Source organism: Pempheris klunzingeri, unplaced genomic scaffold (assembly GCF_042242105.1).
Source record: "Pempheris klunzingeri isolate RE-2024b unplaced genomic scaffold, fPemKlu1.hap1 Scaffold_264, whole genome shotgun sequence".
Taxonomy (NCBI): domain Eukaryota; kingdom Metazoa; phylum Chordata; class Actinopteri; order Acropomatiformes; family Pempheridae; genus Pempheris; species Pempheris klunzingeri.
This window is the reverse complement of record NW_027255169.1, coordinates 1-21,603: the sequence shown is the minus strand read 5'-3', so window position 1 is coordinate 21,603 and position 21,603 is coordinate 1. Positions and strand designations below refer to the sequence as shown.

At 26.5% G+C, this 21,603-nt stretch overlaps 2 protein-coding genes across 2 annotated transcripts; both read right to left on the bottom strand.

The window, feature by feature from the left end:
• Positions 1-5,543: 5,543 nt before the first annotated feature.
• Positions 5,544-11,871, bottom strand: LOC139225458 (uncharacterized; the record flags this gene model as incomplete). The annotated part of the gene is made up of 5 exons (XM_070856288.1): positions 11,666-11,871; positions 6,023-6,100; positions 5,868-5,964; positions 5,696-5,825; positions 5,544-5,623 (listed from the first exon to the last, which is right to left on the bottom strand). Coding segments are annotated over exons 1-5 (591 nt in total), but the record flags the coding sequence as incomplete, so codon positions are not given.
• Positions 11,872-12,010: 139 nt separating this feature from the next.
• LOC139225457 (probable ATP-dependent RNA helicase kurz) lies at positions 12,011-19,667 on the bottom strand (the record flags this gene model as incomplete). Its single annotated transcript, XM_070856287.1, has 10 exons — positions 12,011-12,016; positions 12,152-12,220; positions 16,367-16,447; positions 16,496-16,600; positions 16,663-16,776; positions 18,121-18,176; positions 18,246-18,286; positions 19,216-19,311; positions 19,366-19,532; positions 19,591-19,667. Coding segments are annotated over 10 exons (812 nt in total), but the record flags the coding sequence as incomplete, so codon positions are not given.
• Between the last annotated feature and the right edge of the window lie 1,936 nt (positions 19,668-21,603).

The window sequence follows — 21,603 nt, the reverse complement described above, 5'->3', positions numbered from 1 at the left end:
AAGAAAGTTGATAAAATATTAAGCTTATATTAAATTATGATGTAACATAAGTAAATTTTTTTTTATCTCACCATTTCAGAAAGTAAATATTTTATTAAATAATTACAATAATTTTGGATTATATATTGCCAATAATCCTTTAAATGATTCACATTTATACCCGGTTTTTGATGTAAATTAGTTTTCAACTAAACTATTCGTATAGTTTTCGAAAGCCTTTTAAAGCTTGAATTAGGCTAATTTTTTAGGTCCCATAGTACCCTATTACCAATAAATGAAATAATGTGGCAGTTTTTGAAGAAGAAACACCAGTAATTTCTGATGAGGCTAATAATGAAGAACAGTAAGTTACTGATCAGCTATACAAGGGATAGAAAAAAGATCCGTCTCAACAGTAAAAGTTACTAATAAATGAGTTATACATGGACCAGAGATTCAAGCCGTCCTATTACAGTGTGCTTCGTCTATAGCAAACAACTTTTAAACGAATAAATAGTTCCAGCTAAACTAAAAAGACACTTTACAACATATCACAGTTGCATGAATAGTAAATGTGCAGATTTTTTTAAAGACTGTTAGAATCTCAATAGAATTAAAGTACAGCTTTTGTGAATAATGTTGGCATCAATGAAAATGCTCTTAAGGCAAGCTATTAGGTAGTAGAAATTATTGCATAGAAAAGAACTAATTATTGAAAACATAATACCATCAGCTTGTAAAATTATAGTTGTTATATACCTAGGCAAAATGTACCACAAATAATTTAAAATTTTATACTTTCATACAGTACATTAGGCCGAAGAATTTATGATATGACGTATGACAGAGAAGAGGTTTTATGTGACAAACTGAAAAATAGCAGTTCTTCTAATAAGGTTATTAATTCAACAGATCTCTAAAAATAACTGTCACGTTGTAGCTTTTGTAGGAATTGTCAATGAGTGTGAAATTTAAGAAAATTAGATATGGTGCAAAGAATACTTCTGAGACAAGCAAAGGAACAAATTTAATCAATATTCTGTCCTCATATCTGGAAACAAGAGGTCTATCCTAGAATTTATTGGAATTTTTACAGATGGTACCTCAATAATGGTTGTCTCCATAAAATGTTTTGTTACTATCGTAAAACTAGAAAATCTTGATGTAACGTAAACGCACCGCTTTCTTGACAGAAAGGTGTTTTTGACGACATCACTTGGAGATGAATTGAAAAAATTATTTGGATATGTTACAAATATGAAAAAATCTATACAGACCAATTTACTCCAGATCGTTTTAAGGATTGTGTGAAAACCTGGAAAATAGCACGTTAATCTATTGCTAGATTCAGAAATCCGGTGGCTGATTATACACAAAGTTCTAAGTAGAGTGGCTGAGATGAGGCAGTACTTGACTAAAATTCGAAGACGAAAAATGGCTGCAAAAACTAAGTCAGATACTTTTCATAACATGAATCAACTGCATAATCCACTAAAAGGCCTCAGAGAAAATATACTGACTTCAAGAGATAAAATTTTTGCATTCAATGAAAAGTTATCAGTTATAAAAAATGCAACAAACGGAAACCTCGTGACGTTTCCGCTACTTTATAGGCTTATAAGTGAAGCGAGATATTAGAAAATTTCAAGTCTTATTGAAAATCCCACCTTTAGGAATTACGCATCAGAATTGAAGATTACTTTCCTTTCAATGCAGATAATATGATTTGGTGAGGGATCAATATTCTGAATCCTGTGGACATTAAAAGAAAAACTTTGTTAGTTGCAGTGTAATTGAAAACTCAAAATATGATATACAGACCTATATCTTGATAGGTTTTGGATTACTGTACAAAAAGAGTATCTTACCATTTATAGAATAGCAATAACATACTGCTACAGTTTTCAACCTTTTACATGTTTGAGAAAGCCTTTTCCTATTTAACAAGCTTCAAAAGCAATCATATAAGTCATCTCCTTTAAATTGGAAATAAAATCGGCGGATGTTTATCAAAAGTTAGGCCTCAAATTATTTAAGTACCAAAAGACTATCGCATTTTTAACATTAGAGTAGCATTTCTCACTTTATCATATGCTTAAATTAACATTTTCATGCATAATTTTGTGTTTCAAAGTATACGTTATCTTAATTAATAATTTGTCTAATAAACAATGTGAGTAAAGGTTAAATAAACAACCAACTGATACACAATTATCTGTTTATATTCATGTATTATAGATAAATAATTTTAGTTAATTTATAATCATATTTATTTTTATTTCAGCGTGTGAATAAAGACTCCTTTATGAGATATCATAAACAGGCAGTATGAATATTATCAAGCATTACCAAAAAGTTTGATGAAAGTGTTAATTTTTCTTTAGCCAGTATTAAATATATTTATTTAATTATAGAAAAGGATACGGTATATGATTTTTGGTTCAGGGGCTTCCTGAGAAAAATAATTTATTTGATGGGTTCCACAAGAGCATAATGTTGAGAAACGCTGACTTAAAGTTATGCTTATTTTCATATATATGAAGAAATACATAAGGATACATTAACTTTATGCTCGTAGAGTGCTAAAAATTAGCTTAAATTTGAATTAACACTATAATATTATATTATTTGATAACCTAATACACATAACTAAAACATATATTTACTAATCATTACAGCATAAATTTAAAAAACTATTATTTTATACAAGTTAAAATAACGCCAGATTCAACCTAGCCTGGAATATGTTTAATGGAGATTAATTTAAGCATAACTGACAGATTCGCAGGTCCAAATTACAATAATGTTGAAATTTATTGTTTAGTAATGATGGCGCAAGAATAAATCATAATAAGGCTAAAGGGTTTTGTGATTGTGGGAAATTAATAATCGATTGCTATAGCTAGATACAAATATTTTATCATATGTTGCAAAAATATCTATTAAAAAAATACAGACAAGAGGAATAATACTGATAAATCATCAGTAGGTTGTAAACCAATAATGATATATACACTTATACACGAGAACTAGTACATTATTGACAGAAGAAAATCATTTTGTTGGGGGCCATATAGATTGTACTTTAGAATGTATCACTTCAGGCAATAAATTGATGTATTGATCCATAAGGACTATAAAAAATATATTTAAAATGTATATTTATGCGGAATTTTGATAGTACAGTATTTGTTCTTTTTCCAGATTTTTTCAATACATTTTCTATTTTTTATGTTTTCTTTGACAAATAATTCAATCATATTAGATATATTAGTGTTATATCTAAAAAAATAAAAAATAATATGAAATTGATAAAAATGTACATATGGTCTGTTTTGGTTAGATTTTTTGGATTGAACAGAAGAAACTCATTAAATTGTTTTAAAGAGTGAAAAAGCTATATAAAATTATAATAATACATCATAGATGTAAAAATACTGTTCCATCTAGAAATAGCATAACCAATGTTTTATAAAATCTTAGAGTATCACTTTTCATAGGAATTTGTGAGTTTATTGGTAGTGGCCACAAATGTGGACCATATGTTATTTGATTATTAGCCAATATAACATCATCTTTTGGGTCATATTTTGGTATGTCATTAGTCAAAATATCATAGTGACAAAAATGATCAAATTGTAATAACTTTTCAGGATTAATGACGCACATATCTAGTAAATAATAAAATAAAGTTGTAATAATAATTTTAAAAAAGTACCATTCATATATATTTTTGAACCTTCATGTAGAGACACAAATAAAACCCATTGTGGTAATCTCTTTGATAATACGGATGATGGGTGAATAAACACATCAGCAGAAGTCAATCCACACTAAATTTTTATATTATATAAATCCATAAAATTCCAGTAAAAGCTCAATTAGTCAATGTTTTTATATAATATTAACATAGTAGCATCAATCTATGTGAATGATTCTTTATAAAATTGCAACAAAAAGATACTGTATTAACTAATCACTTATATAGTCATATAATTAATAAAAGACACATATTATAACATTAGGTATATCTAGCGATAAACAATACTCATTTAGTGGGTGATTAAATTAAAAAAATAACCACTATAGTCAATTCAATGAAATATATCGATCTGTAGACATTAGATAAATCGCTGATGATATATAGCACTAATCGAGTCATAAATAAATACAAAATCCTGTCATATTTGACAATTAAAAATATCCAGACAGCAATCAAAGCTTTTAAACCCAATTAATAAAAAAGTTTCTCATTATATAAATAATAACAATAAATATATTGGAATTCGATACTAAGAAAAATGTCCATAATTATTTAAAAAAACACTTATTTAAAAAATAGGAGAAAATAATAAATAATATTATTATTTTCTCATCGAATAAAATAATAAATAATATTATTATTTTCTCATCGAATAAAATAATAAATAATATTATTATTTTCTCATCGAATAAAATAATTTTTCGTCAATGTATTTATAAAACTTAAATATTGAAAAATCGCTAATTTAGTTGACTTAACAAAGTGTGAAGTATGACCTATATATATCGAGGTGAATTTAAAAAGTTTATATAACGAGACCATAAATTCCAAATCTACTAAATACAGCACTTGGAATATTCACAAAAATGAAATAGAGCTTGTATATACTTAAAAAAAGTAAAAATAAAAGTTTAAATAATTATTATAGTAGAGTATTTATGAGTTGATTTAAAGTTTTAGCTATTAAATTAAAAATAGATATACATAGTAATAGTATATTATTATTATATATTTAGTTCATTAATTATTAAAGTTAATTATTGTAGAAAATTATAAATAAATATTTTGTTTACCTGATAAGGATATTGAATGTGGCCATTTTCATTTTTAGTTTTGGGAAGCTTACTATTGAATATAATTATAGTAGATAATATAAAAATTATAAACTAACATAGCTATATGATCAGGAAATCCATAAAGAATAATATCAACAATAAAAGGAATATGTTCTGACTTAGGTGGGGGTGGTGGGGGAATACCATTCATATCAATGAGATCACAATTGTAATTTTTTTTCAATATTTTTTTCAGTTGATCAATAAGATTGTAAACTTCGTTGAGTGATTTTTGATTTATTCCGTTAATAAGACAATGATTTATTCTATCATCAGTATTAGTATAATGAAGACTGGCACCAATTAATTTTATTATAAATAAAAAATCCCCAAGAATAAATTCCTGCCCTTGCTATATTTCTTTGTAATTATAAAATGATAAAAATGGAGTAAAATTTACTTTAGATATCCATTTTAGTCTGTTATTAAATGTTTGTTGCTCTTTTTCTGTGTCTACAGGTAATAGTAAATCCTAAAAATATTATAACCCATTTTGAAAATATAAATATTTTCTATTCACTAACAACTACAGACTAGTTACGTTGAAGTAATACTAGTTTAAAATATATAGTAATAGATATAGAGATGATAGTAATTATTACTCGTACAGAAAATGATGCTATTAATATAATGACATAAAATATTATATTGATATCATATAATTGTTTTTTGTATAATTCTAGTGCTTTTAATAGCATGACAGAGAATCTAGGTGATATAGGTAATTTCCCCATTTCTATTCCAAGTTTTGTAGGTACAGCACATGCTATTTTATTTGTAGAAACAGCTATTTTAAAATATTAATATACATATTATTTATTAGATTATTAAAAATTACTATTAGTATCGATTACTTCTTTCTTTTCAAGAGCCCCAATAGCAATTAATAAATTTTCAGAGTTGACTATGGCATCTCTAGAGGGTGAAGTTGGGAAAGGGAAATCTTCTACTTTGGCAATACCAAGGCACTAAAATTAATTATGTTATTATCGATATTAAGGTTAAGTAACTTTCATCTGAAGTAAAACAGATTCCAAGGGTTGTCTTAGTATGTCTGGTTTAGTGAAATCTGGCATATCATATTGAAATACTACGGATGAATATAATCTAAGAAATGTGGTAAAAATTATAGCGTTTTAATTTAAAAGTGATCAAAAACACTAACCTGTAACAGTATCCAGGTCCAATTCTGCCTGAACGTCCAGCTCTTTGTTCAGCAGATGCTTTAGAACACCAGCAAATACTAAACGAAGATATATCATTAAAAAATTATTATAAACTTAAATAATTTTCAGTATTTTCAAAAAACTCCGTCTGATTACATTTCTTTGATTCCATACTCAAAAAGAGTATGTATAATTTGTTATATTCTTAAAGTTTTTTTAATTAAATGTAAAATTTATATATTATATAATACATTATTATATAATGATGTTTTTATAGCTTTAACATAAAAATACAATAGTTATAATAATTCATATTAACTACACAATAAATTACTAAGTTAGCTAGAATACTTCTAAGAATTTATATCTAATTAATGGCGTGATTATGTCGTTAAGTTAGTTTTTACACCCAAAAATCAAATTAATAATGAAACTTGCTAAAATATAAAGATTAGTCTTTAATTTTTTACATATAAAAGTTGACTACATCCACATTCATATTCCACTTAAATAATCTTATATGTTCCTTAATTATAATTTACTATAAAAATCTAAGATATTCAGAAAAACTTTTCATGACGAATGACGCAAAGAGTTATTAAACTAAAAGTTAATAACTGATTTTGATAGATTAGAGTAATAGTAATAATTATAAAAATGAATTAATCTTTTTATAGAGACGGAACGAACCATCCTGTGTAACGATAATATAAAATACGACAGATGAAAACTCAGATCTTATATAATTAATGTACTAAAATCCATTTTAATGGTTAAATTATTTTATAATGGTATTTAGATATTCAAAAAAAATTATAAAGAGATTATATTTAAAAAAATGAAAAATGATAATATATGAAATATCTACAATTTTTTCAGTAAAAATTAAAAAAATGAGCAAGTCAGGAGCTGCTAACAAGTTTATTATCGAAAATATATACATATTTTCTTTGCGTATATCAAAAAATTAATTTTATGTTAAGAAAATGGGGATAATACTCAATTACTCGTCCTCGGCAAAACTCGATCACCGAACCTTTTCAACGTTGGTTTATTGTACTGACTCTTAAATTTAATGTATTAGCTTATTATTTACTGGTGATTTTTTATATAATTTTTCGTTAAAAATTTATATAAACATTTTAAATAAATTCAGTTTTTAAATGTCAAATTGTAACACATCGGTCAGTGTTATCATACTGAATTTTTATATTTCCGGATTACGATTGTTTATATATAACATAAACACGAAAATAAACTATATATATATTAGATTCTTTATGCAATTAAAAATGTTCGTAAGAACAGAATTTGTACAATTTGTTCTAACATGGACATTTTCTGGCTGTTAAAAGGAGATCACGTTTTTGGAAAAAATAGATTTAATCTTTTAAGTGATTTTTGAAATAACTAAAATTTTCAAAAACGAAAACATCTTGAATAATTTCACGAGAAACTCGGAAAACGTGATTAACGATCTTCACCGACGGTGAGAAAGAAATGAATGTTAACCGAAAATGGTTACTTTAAAACAAGAACTATTTTCTATTTGTTAAATTTTAAATGGAGTAGCATGCAGTCTAATATACAGTGATTTATAGATTGTGTGTAAAATGGTCTTTGCGTAATATAGCCCTTTAGATTTAAGGGGTTGGATAAATAATTTATTTTTAAAAGTTTATGTAATAAATGGTATATATCATTTTTCATTATGAAAAAATTGAGAATAATTATTTTGCATTATTTTTTTTGCATGATTATGGATATTACGTAGCTTGATGTGGATAAAATTATGAATTTCACGTCGCAAAATCATGATACCGTGATTATGGGCAATATTTCTTCTAAAACAAAAAAATTTATTCAACACTTGGAAAAAATTTAAATTATTAAATTCTATGAGGAAATATGGTAAAAAATGATGCGAAATTGCTAACAATGAAGTCTTTGTAATTAAAGCAAAGTCTACTTTAAACAAAAAATTAAATAAAAAGCGTCAAGTATTGCAACTATATGATAATTGCGTGATAATAGCGTGATAATAAAATTTGGACAAAATAAATAAGAATAAATAGAGCTTCCTTTAGAAGCAATATTAAGTAAAACTAATGGATTCTGTTCTGAGGTTCTGGTAACAACATGCGTATCTATTAGTAGATTTAAGTCTTCATGAAAAGGTATAATCTAATCTTAAGCGCAACGGTTTTTTCGGCGACTCAAAAAGTGTGAATAATATCGTTATTGAGGAGTGAAGGGACCATTTATTTTAGAAGATGTAATAAAAGGGTGCAATTTACCTTAATGTTTTCAACACAGATAAAACTTGACTAGAATATCATTAGAGAACAATTACATCCTATTTTTCCAACGTGGCTTTAATTTTTTTGAAGTATATTTTTCAACCAACGAAAAAAATAAAAAAAGTAACTCTTTAACTGACATGCGCAATGCTTTTTTCTAAGGCAGAGCCTTTAATAATATAAAAATTGTCTCAGAAGATGCTTTGGAACAATCAGCAATCTAAATATGAACTAAAAACTGAATTCAAATGCCAGGATGACCCAAGAATTACTCGCAGATTATTTTCTCAAATAATCTAAACAACTATTCCATAATAATCATAAACTTTCGCTATTTTTTGATAATTGCTCTGCCCATCCAAATTTAATCATATAAAATATTACACTTCGCTTTTTACCACCTTTTGCTAATAGCATCATATAACACCTAGGCCTAGATTAAGGAAAAATTAGTAACTTAAAAATTATTTACAAAAGACATTTAATGTAGTTATACAAAAAAACTGCTTTAAGATTCGTCAAAAATAATATTTACCAAATATAATCAAGAAGATATTTATTACCAAAAATTTATGATCATTAGTAAAGACCGAAACTATCATTGTATAAAGAAGTCGTTCAGAATTCCATGTGAACATTATCAAATTTCATCTATACCTGATGAACCAATAAATACTGTTCCTTATTTTATTCAAGCGATTTATCAAGAAAAGTTTATAATTCCTAGACAACATGATTACAATATTTTAATGAAGAAATTTTATTTGAATGATAAAGATCAATCATTACGTAACAAAATGATGGAAGATTCAGATAATTAAAATGTTAATAATAATTTTTGTATTTTTTGATAAAATGATCATCGAAGAATTATAGACTATATAAAAGTAATTTAAAATTATGAAACCACAAAAATGCTGGATTAAATAACGAACCGAGATTTTGAGTTAAACAGTAATTTTATGTCCACTCTTGGCACCCATAAAATCGATAATAACTTAAAAAACTACGTTGATAAAAAATGTCAGCTTAAATAATATATGTCATATAATTAATGTAATTTATTTTTTGGGTAGCATGCGCAAATTTATTTATATTGCACAAATTTATTTATATTGTGCAAATTTATTGATATTGCCAAAATATATGTAAAACTTAACTTTCTCAGCATCAGTCCAAATGTAATAGTTGATATAGGTTGAAGATACTACTGGCGAAATAGGCATGCCTTGAGCTTTTTTAGTTACAAAAATTAAGTATAAAGTTTTTTAAAGTGAATAGTTTATAATCTTACTTCGAGAAGTAGATTTATGATATCACAAATTAAGTAAAAATCTAATGCAGAAACTCTAATCAGACTAAAAGAAATAGATCTAAGATTGATGTTATCTCTATTATTTCAGCTGGCAAGATATGAAGGGGACAAAATAAGGACTGTCAAATGAACTATAATATCAAACAATCCAACGTAAAAAATAGAGACACTTAAGGAGTCTTGTGCTGGGGAAGAATTTAATAGCTCAAAGATTATCGATCTTTAGTATGACTTATTAGAGCGTGCGTAGAATCTGTTAATAATCATTTGTGTCTTTGCCGTGATTGCTAAATTATAATTACAAGAGTATTTATGATATAACGGTATTTCAGTAGTCTACTGATCTCTTGGATAATTCATCAGTGAGTCATACTAAATACTAATATTTTGTCACACTAATTAATTAGAATAATTCTTAACATTTGAAAAATTATTAATTTTTTTAATTAATACAGGAATATAAAATTAATCTTACGAAACTTAAAAATATTTATGTCTGTGAATACACATTACTTTTGAGTGCAATCAGCATTAAACTTTTCATTAACACACTACATTATACACTAAATACCATTATAAACAGATTAGAGGGATTTTATTACATTGCTTTTCGTTCAATATCGTCGTAGTAAAAAAAGGAAGAATTAATAAAAAATGAAAAAAAATTAAGACAGAAAATAGATTTAAAAAAAACCCATAATTAATACATAATTTCTTCTCTGATCTGTGATCTATTCAAATACACTGGCACATTTCTGTAATAATCTTCACTGTGTTCTGGCGTTATATCTTTAAACTTTTCTTTAGTGCAGATATTTTATTCAAACTCATTTTAACACATCTACCTGTTAACACTGTTTTCCCACCTACTAAAACATTTTTAGATTGGATCTAAAAATGGAAAATAAGGGAGGTAGGTAATGTAAAATAAATTCAGTAAAATCTAAGTCCTTTGAATTTTGAACTCTACAATTGTCTATCACTAGAATTGGGTTTATAATTCTATCTGTATGACAAACTTGTTTCATTTCATCTAAATACTGTTAGTTTATTCAGCTGTTTTGACTGCGTAATCTAATATCTTGAAGTAGAACATTTGGCTTTTATTTATTGCAGCAACAACAGATATGTTTCTGCTTCTAGCATGAGGAATTGAACAAATGGCTCTTGTTCCTACCAAAGATCATCCTCTTCATGGTCAAATTACCACCTTAAATCCAACTTCTTAAAAAAAGATAAATGATTCAAGAGGATATTCTTGTTCATTAAAATATACTTTTTAGCACAAGTATAACGAAGAAAAATTGTTCGAGGAGTGTTTCTTTCATTAGGAAAGGACAATACCATTTTAATAGTGCAATGAAAGTCCCTTAGTCACCTATCAACACAGGAACTTTAAAGAGGCAACCCAAATTAACTTTGAACGCGTTGAACAAGCTGAATAATTGAAAGAAAGTAATTGTTATCTACTCATGAACGAATTGCTTCTTTCTGGTTATCAGATAGTTTTTTCTTATGTTTCCTCATTTAACAGCGCTCATTTGGTCACCAGTTCCCAAATAACGTTTGACAATACTAGAAACAGTGGTTCTATAAATTATAGTAACTCGCCTATAATTTTTCAGCCTTTCTTTCATCAGCAAAGTGTGCGAATACGCCTTCTGATAGAAAAATCAACCGCCTGTTTGATTCTTCTAATGATATTTTCAGGATCTGTATCTCTTGTTGTCTGTAATTTTTCTCTTTCTGCCGGAACTCGGCTTTCTTCTTTTGGTAAATTGGACATAAGGTATTAAAATTTTCTTTTGGAAACTTATCACAATAACAAAAGAAACAAAAACTGTATTAAAAAGGAAAATGGCGATATTTCACGAGAAAATGATGATATAAGTGCAAAAGGGACGATACTGAACGAAAAACTCTGTATTTAATATTATTATCATGTGTGTTGAAAAATAATATAGTCCACCTAATAAACAGTAACTCACAGTATTTTAGCAAATATAAAAATTTCAACTATTGATTACTCGAATGTAGTTGCTGAAGAATGACTATCATACAAACGTTGTTTGACTTTTCCAGTATCAATTACATATTTTACATTTGGTATTGTGATTGAGGTTTCTGCAACATTCGTTGCTATTATACAATGACGAACATTTTCTGGAGGAATCTGAAAAACTTGTTTTTGCTTTTCAGTTGCCAAATTAGCATATAATGGAAAAACAATCATTTGACAGATTTGAGTATTGTTGTCGTCAGATGTACATAAATCGGAATCAGAATTACTATTATAATGATAAATTTCATCATCACTGTTATCACTACTACTGATATCTGTAGATTCTTCGAATGTCATCATACAGTTGTTTTCATAGCTTAAGAATAATTATAGAAATAAAAAACTTATTTATTCGTAAAAAATACTCAATATATGATTTTTTATTATTTTTAGTAAGATGATTTGTACTATCAGTAAACCGAGATTTTAACCATCCACACAGAAGGTTTACTTCTCTGTGACTAGTAACAAATACCAATATACTACCATGAGTGGGAGTTTTTCTGTGGATTTTACAAATCTAAAAATACATATTAATACAAACTATATGAATTTTTCATTTTAATGCCGCTTCAAAAAATTATATAAAAAATTAAAATTGTATTCATTTTAGGTTCTTTGTATAAGTAGTTTATAAAATATATCATAAATTCTAAAAAAATTAAGTGATAGACAAAAATTGGTGTTGATTTTATTTGTCAAAATATATGTAAATTTTGAAATTAATTATTTCAAGATCAATTCTACTAAAAATGTTTTATTTAAATAAATTGACGCATTTCTCAATTTTAATTTAAAATCCAAAAGCATTAATTATTTCATAAATTTTAAATTATAAAAATTTATTACCATAAAGCCAACTAACTTAGTTGTTTAAATATTGCTTAGTTTAAAAAATTATAAGCATGTGGGTAACAGCATATCATATATTTTCAAGAGTTACTTATTACAATGTGTAATCAGAATTATATATATAAATTTATTATTTATTCAAACAGGAATGTTTATATTTTTTTAAAAGATTATAAATGCTTTAATCTAATGATGATTCTAAAAAAATTGGAAATATACATTTACTTATGAATCTGAATTTCTACAGGAATTATAATTATTAAGATGAATAATGAATTTGAAGATTTCTTAGTGATATCTTATAGTATTATTGTCATTAGACTGAACTAAAGATGCAATATAATGCTTATTTCTGAGGATTATATTAAATAGATAATTTAACGTTAATTTAAAGGAATATAACAGAGACCAAATCATATTTATAGTCTATATAATATATTGACTTTAGTGAGATAATGAAATTTAGTAAATTCAACTAATATTTTTGTCTTTCTACATAATATCTCTTATAAGGACTATATCAAGATGAGAATTGTACCGACCAACGAGCGATTCGTCACGATCAAAATGAGATTCGTTACGATCAATTAGCGTTTCGTCACGCTCAAAGGTAGTTTAAGTCCCGTTCTGTTACGGTGCACCAATAATGAACTAAAATTATTTTACTGAATGATATATATAAATAAAATTTAGAATGGAGTTTAATGATAAAACTAATCAAATCGAAAAAGGTTCATCAATCGTCAATAATAAAGATGAAGCCAAAATTATTTCAAAGTCACATGAAGTAATGTCCTCCGACGATATTTTACAAATCATTATCCACTGATTTAAAGTCGATCTTTAAAGTGATTAACATCTTTAATAAAACTATAAATATTTATATTAAAAAGCGGGGAGGCGATAAAAGATCAAAATTATGCTATGAAAAAGTCTGACACATTTAAGTGGATTGATAACAATCGCCTATTAAGACTAGTACATCATACAAGAATGATAGATTTTAACTATTTCATTTATACAAGGAAAAGCATAGTCAACAGAGTTGTTAAAAGTTTTCAAAATAGCCTAAAAACTACTTATCTAGTACCTTAAAGAAGAAATCACGAGCTTAGAAATAGAATTAAGCCAGATACAAGTCTTTTAATTAATTCAGAAAGCTGCAACAATACCGAAAACTGGTTTTGTAGCTAGATAAGTCTTCTTGCTGATATCTGTTTTTGTTACTACAATAAACAAAAATGGCATAATTTTTCACAAAATTTACGATAAAGCATAAAGCAGTTAATGGTGAAGACATTATGAGCTATTTATTTAAAAAATTAAACAAAGTGCTCGTCAGTGAATATTAATAAAATCTTTATACTTGATATTGCCCTTATATACCTTCATAAAGGACATAATAATATTATCGACTCTTTATCTAAAAATGTTATTTTTGGCGCTACATTCGCCTTTCTAAAATCCGAACGAAAATAGTTTTTTACTTTGGAAAATATTGGGCTTTGATTATGATAATTTACTAATTTTCTACATGGCTGCAAAAAAATATTAAACGATGAATAAAGTAAAAGTTACTTTAATTATTGACTATTTATTATGAGCATTTTTCTTAATATTTATAAAAAAAATATTTTAATGGAAACAAAGTTTTGACTATTATTTAAGAGTTTCTGAAAAAATGCTTAAAAAATAAGTTGCTTTAGAACCTTTAGTAGTTTTGATTTAATGTATTTTTATTTACAAAACACGCAAATTTAATTCAATTAAATGCGGGAAAAATAATGTGACAACTTATATATCAAATAGCAATTAGGCCAAAATAAGAACTATTCGCAAAAAGTCTAAGAGTAGAATAATAATTTTCAAGCCTTGGAGAAAAAAATTTCAGACACTGAGTAAGGAAGGTCTTGCATCCTTAAGTAGAGCGTACGAGTTGAAAATGTTGTAGCACGCATCACGGATAGAATTTGTTATTATATTAGACCTGCTAGTCAATATTATACTAATCTATGAATAACTGCTACTTCAGGGTATATTTCTGATGCAATAACAAAGGGATGAGGATATAATAGAATTTTCTCTATGTATATTTCTGTGTGCCAATTAATAATTGAAAACCCTACGTAAAAAGTTCATTTAGTTCTTGAAGAACTAAGAGATAATTTACGCTGCATAAATATTTAATGGGATATTGAAATTTTTCATTGTCGTAAAATACAACTACTGCAATTTTAAAAAATTAATTTTTAAATTGTTATAGACTTAATAATTCTCAGCCGTTTAATACAACAAATTTATTTAGGAGTTAAATGCAATAGATTATAATTTGACAATTTAAATTATGATTTCATAAAAAAAAATTGCTTACTATCATAAGAAAATTAATCGAGAAAAGCGGATTTCTGTAAATCTAATAATTTAAACGTTTCGTAAAAATCATATATATAAGTAGTTAGTCTATTTAAAAAATGATTTTATTATAGTCTTATAAACGATTGTTTTACTAAACAATGAAAAGCTCCAATTCCATAAATGTAAAGGAATCTTCTTAAAACCCACTTAGTCCATTACCTAAGTAAAAATCCAGGAAAATTATTCACAAATCTCAAATGAAGCGGACGTAGGGTTTAATGGTATAGCTTAGTGCCCATCAACCGCTTAAATTGTGGGCCCACAACCTAAGCGTGCCACATATTTCCGGTCTTCTGACCTCTTAATCCGGACTTTGCAGGAAAACTATGGTAATTGCATGGTCTTATAAAAAAGATTATAGATCATGCTGAGAGGGCGAAATCGAATGCTAATATGATACACTGAGAGTAAATTCCTGGCTCTGTTGAGGTGATTCCATATATGGAATGTCCGAAAAATGGATAGAGGTGTTAATTATCTAAAAAAGGATGTTTATTTTGTGTGTGAATTACAATAAATAGCACCACAGCGGCTATTACAGCATTTAATAAAGCAAGTCTGATCAACTTGAATTTCACATTTGAATACGCTGCATCGGGGACTTTACTTTATAACCAAAATATCAGCGAAAAGATGGCTCATTGTTATAGACTTAGATTGTTTACTCCAAGGTCACGGGTTCGAGTCCTGGTGCCGCCCATTGTATCTGGCCCTTCGTACCCCTTAATCCGAAGTTAGTAGGAACGCTATGGTAATTGCATGTTTATATAAAAAATTATTGTACATGTTGGTAGTGGGAGGGTGAAATCGAGTGATGATATGATGCACTAGGAGTAAATTCCTGCTTATGTTAAATGTTAAAGGGACTCCAATATATTGAAACAACGTCTAATAGATGGGTATGGTAAGGGTTTTATGAGCTCTTAAAAAAGGATGTTTAGTAACTTAAATTCCCAAATTGCCGCAAAATAATAAGTCAGAGCAGGTGTGTGATGTTGTGTTTGTGAATAATGCTGGGAAAATCTGCTGCGGTGCTTACAGCGTTTGATGAAGCAAGTCTGATCAATTTGAACTTCACAGCCCAATAAGCTGCCCAGGGAATTGACCTCGTAACTAAAAATATTGAATAACATCGTTATTCAATAAGATAAATTATATCAAAAAATCACAAACGATATGCTAGAATCTGTTGATAACATCATTAATTTTACCCACATAAATACAATATGTTTATCTTAACTCGAGAATTTTTAAATTATAATAATGCTATATTAATTTTATAAATATCTAAAATTGATATTTTTCCAATAATTTTTTGATAGATAAGATAAAAAAATGAATAGAATTAACTTTAGAGTAACTCTTGTGTTTTTTAATATAAAAAAATTTATTCAGTTACCCGATTATATGCGGCCTTCAAATAGTCACTTGGGGTTTTTCTTGAAAAGTGAATGCTCACTGGATATTGTCTGGATGATATCTATTAATAGAAATAATCTATAATAACTTGCCGAGTAAATAATTATACTTTTATAACTGGTGGAATATTGGTTGGAAAAAGCATTTTATTACTTTCAAACTGTTCTAATTGTAATGTAGCAGACATTATAATTAATTTTAAAGGACAAAATCTCTAAATTTTAATAAATATTTATAATTACTCATTAATGACAAATAAAATATATATATATATACCTTTTTACGAACTATAACTATTCTTGAAAGTAATCCCAACAAAATATCGGTATGGAGACTACGTTCGTGTGCTTCATCAATAATAATAACAGAATAATTAGACAAGAGAAAATCCTAACAAATGACGTGATAATTAAATTTGTAAAATTAATATACTTAAGAACAAATATTACAGGATTTTGCGCCAAAAGTCGAGTGTAAAATATTTTTATTTTTCTAATATAAAGTTTTTATATAGGAAGTAAGAAGATAAAAATAAAATGAAACATCCTTATCTCCGCCTATGGCGTCAAGGATAAGAATCTAACAAAGAATACATTTGAATATCGAAAATAAATAATATTTCCTCTTAAAAACACATCGTTCTGTCACAATATGTAAGGTTTTTTTAATTTTTTTAATTAGTCAGAGCGGTTCTCGAGAATAAGCTTCAGTGCCGATATTTTACACGGATTATGCAAAATCGGGATATTCGTTCAAACGGAAGAAGAGGAGATATAGCTATCTAAATGATAAGAAATTAAAGAAAAAACTGAGTGAAGTCGCAAGTTTTGATGATAAATAGCTAAGTCGACGCTAAGCGGTATCGTAAAGTATTATCGAAGAATAGTAATTTCCGATAAAAAAATTTAAGGGGGAGCGATGCATTTAAAGTTCACCGATTTCATCTATGAGGAAATTCTAAATGTAGTGGAAAATGATTGTAAAACTTCTATTGAGAAAATAATTATGGCATTAAATCAGGATGTACAAATATTTGTTGTGTGACGATGGCTTAAGTCATGGAACATTACTTACAAGGTTATTAGGCCAATTCCTCAGATTACTAAGTGTGAAGTAGTTAAATTTTAAAGAAAGACCTGCCTAGACTGGTATACTTATAATCAGATGGATGACAGATATAGTATTGTTATATATGTTGACGAGATCCCCTTTTCATTACATATGCTCAGGAAGAGCATTTACAGATGCATTACAACCCCCTTATTAACGAAAGCTCAAGGAGACAATGTAAGGATGTTTTCAGCTACCAACATAGTACATTTTGAAGCAGTACTTGAAAATGTGAATATCTAAATTATTTAGAAATTTTTAAACACTATCTTAAACATCATTGAAGATGATGAAGACTATGTTAAGTTTCATTACTTCAATCAATAATTCTACGATGAATAAACTATAAAATTCATTATCTTAAAGATAATGAATTTTTCTTTGATGCTTGTGAAGTAAAAAATTCTCTCAAATAAAGTTAAATGTATGAAGTATTGCACAAGTTAATTGAAGAAATGACCATTACGATGGATAAAACAAATATTGTGGAGGAAAGACACTTGAAAAATTATTTATAGCATGCAGAAAATAATGAGCTTTTTCTTTATTCTACAAATTTATTTTTATTTAATTATAAAAATATTCTTTCGACTTGGAACGCAAAAACCCGTATTATAAATATACATTTTCGACTTCTTTAATCAGTACACCATCAGTCATAAATTTTATGCGTGTATTAGCTAAAAAATTTATATATTTATATATTTAAATATTCAATCTTGGAGATAATATATATTTAAATAAACTACCTGAAACAGTTCCATCATGTCTTATTTTATAACTACATTCACTAAAATAATTAAATTATATATTTTTTAATATTCAAAAGTATGCTTCGTAGATTACTATAATTGAATCAAGTAGAACTCAAATGAAGTCATAAATTTTTATTTAATTAAAATATAAATTATATAATTCTTCAATAGATAACAATTCTATTTATAATTTAAGGTAAATATACACATAAAATAAAATTTTTAGAGACATAAAGCTATAATTTATATATCAACTCATATGAAATAGAACAACAATCCACCCCCTATATCCTTACTCCAAAGTATACAATTTTCAAATTCACATATTATTTTGCTATAATGGTTATTTTTAGAGTATGAAATCTTTAATTTTATATATAGTCTAATATAAAACGTATGTAAATAAATTGCGGAATTAAAAACTCTGTATTTCTTGAAGACTTCCATTCTATAAAGATTCAAAATATGTATATTATATAATAGCAATCATTATCTAATTTCTACAAACACAAATTTTAAATATTTAATAATAAGTTAAATAACTATTTCTAAAAAAATTAATAAAGTTGGTGTAATCAAATCTTTTAGTAGTATTTAAAGGTGAAAATTCTAATCTCCATTATTAAAATGCATTTAATATAAATTTATTATGTATTCAAAAAATTGATAACATAATTTTCTAAAATTATATAATGCAGAGCTATATAAATTGAAACATTTTTTTAAATGGGAAAATGATAAGCATACTTTACTTGAATATTAAAGATAATGTAATTAGAAAGAATAACTTTAATAATTAAATTTACTATATTCTTAAAAATTAAGTAAAATGAAACGTGATGTGATACTACTAGATGATATATAACATCCAATAAATAATATAGGACTTCAGATTCCAATAACATTGATGACGGAAAAAATACAATTTACAAAGCATAAATAAAAATAGTTAATGGATTTATACTTTTTGGGGAATCCAAGTTCAATTCCTACACGCTCTGACATAGCTATTGCTGCTACTCTTCGTGGTTCAGTAATACCTATCATACCTTGCATGCATCTTTAATATATAATTAATTAATATTTTCTAATTTTAATAAAATATCATAGTTACTTTTTGGGATTATTTTTATTTGAGTATCCAGCTTCATATAAAAATTGTGGAAGTTGAGTTGTTTTGCCACTTCCTGTTTCTCCTGATATAATTACAATATCATTTTTTGAAATTTCTTCCATAATAACTTGTTCTTCTCCTAATATAGGCAATAGTAATCGTGATTTCTATAAAATAATTTTTATTTTGATAAAAATTAAGCAGAGTGTTATAATTAAATAATACTTGTATTTTAGGATCACGCTTCACTAAAACATAGGAGGGTTTGTTCACAGATGGTGAATTATTGGAATTAGTAACTCCTTTATTTTGATTAGTAGAACACTCCAATGTCAGTTCATCTTGTTTATCCAATTTTTCTGTAGTGCTAAAGTTTAAAGTTTCTGTTATAACTGAATCTTTGACAGAATTATTAGATTCATTAAATAAATCATCATTTAATAAGTTATCATTTGATAAATTATCATTTGATAAAATATCATTACATAAATTATCAATAGGTAAATAGTCATTAGATAAATTATCATTAAATAAAGCATCATTAGATAAATTATCATTAGATAAATTATTATTTGATAAATTATCATAAAATAAAGCATCATTAGATAAATTATCATTAGATAAATCATCATCAATAGAACTTGATTCATCCATATTTACAACAGTACAAGTAGTTTTTGATTTTCCAGAAGAAATACGTTTATTTGACTTTCTTTTTTGTATTTTATTAATTTCAGTCGATAGCACATCATAATTATTTTTTTGATTAGGTATGACGACATCACCTCCTCTGGATATTTTACCAATGTCAACCGATGAAGTGTAGTAAGAAAGTTGCTCTGTTGGTACTTGATAACTTTTCAAATTCTCATACAATTCCATACGTTGTTTTCTTTGATTTTTACGTTTTTTAATATTTTCTAGTTTTCTCACTTTTTGTTTAGTCTCCTTCTCCAAAGTATACTGTTCATATTTCGTAATTTTGGTATTTTTATTGCTCCCTTTAACTTTTTTATTATTTTTTTCATGTTCAATCATTAGTTGATTAGTATCATTTATTTCATTTGTTATAGTTGGCTCTTTTTTGATATTCCCTCTACGTTTTCTTTCTCTTTTTGTTCGCCCTCTAAACGAACCCATTTTTGATGCGCTCGCACAATTTTTTCTATGGTAATCAATAAGAGGTTGCGCGCGTTTGTAATAACGTGAACCACGTGTGTAATTCAACATGTATAGCTTTTTTATATACTAGATTTTTCTTTTTATTGTAAGAAAAAATCATTTTTTATGTTACATGAAAAATATCTCTTTAAAAATACATATTACAGAGCATGCGTGATATATATTCTGTTTTAGATTAAAAAATAAAAGGAGAATGTGATTTTTTGATAATATTAATATTATACTGGCAATTATTTCACTCGATAAAATAATAAAATAATAAAATACAGTGTTTTTATATCTCGTCGTTATTAAATTCTCATTTTTTTATGAAAATTTAATAAAGAATATTCAGAATAACAAAAATCAAGAGAATATAAATAAGAAAACTAATCAAACTGTGTCATCAAATGTTACTCAAATACAGGGGCAGAACGTCTATTCTTAGTAAAACTATAAGACCACAAGTTTTTTCTGAATTACTATCGGTTTTGCATCCGAATTCAAAATTTGTGACGGCTAAGTTCTAAATTACTGTGCTTTGTAAATATTAATTTGTAAATATTAATTTGTAAATAAAAAAATTATTTATCACCAATTTTTTTGAACTTATCACGCCAAATTTACTACGTCATATACATTTAGGAATGGAAAAGATTTGCCGTATTCGGTCGCACACGAACCCATTTAATTTTATTAAATTTTGCGCAAGCATTTTATTGCATTTTCACTTGCGCATTATATGAAAACAATAGACGGACAGCTGATTAGTGAATTTACCATATTCAAATAAAAGAAAAATTACATTATGATGCATACTTTTATGTTAAAGACTACTTTAAAATTCAGTTCCAATATTGAAGATGTCAAATCCGGGGTTGCATGGGAAAGTTAAGAACATAAAATCAGCAACTGAAATAAAAGATATTATGTTAAGAAGCTTTAATAAGCATGTATTGTCAGAAGATGAAATAAACAATTATTTGATGATAAAATCAAAGATATTGCTAAAACAACGATGTATCTAACAAATAAAGCTTGTGATATTGTTACAGAAGAAGAAGATTTTCAACAGAT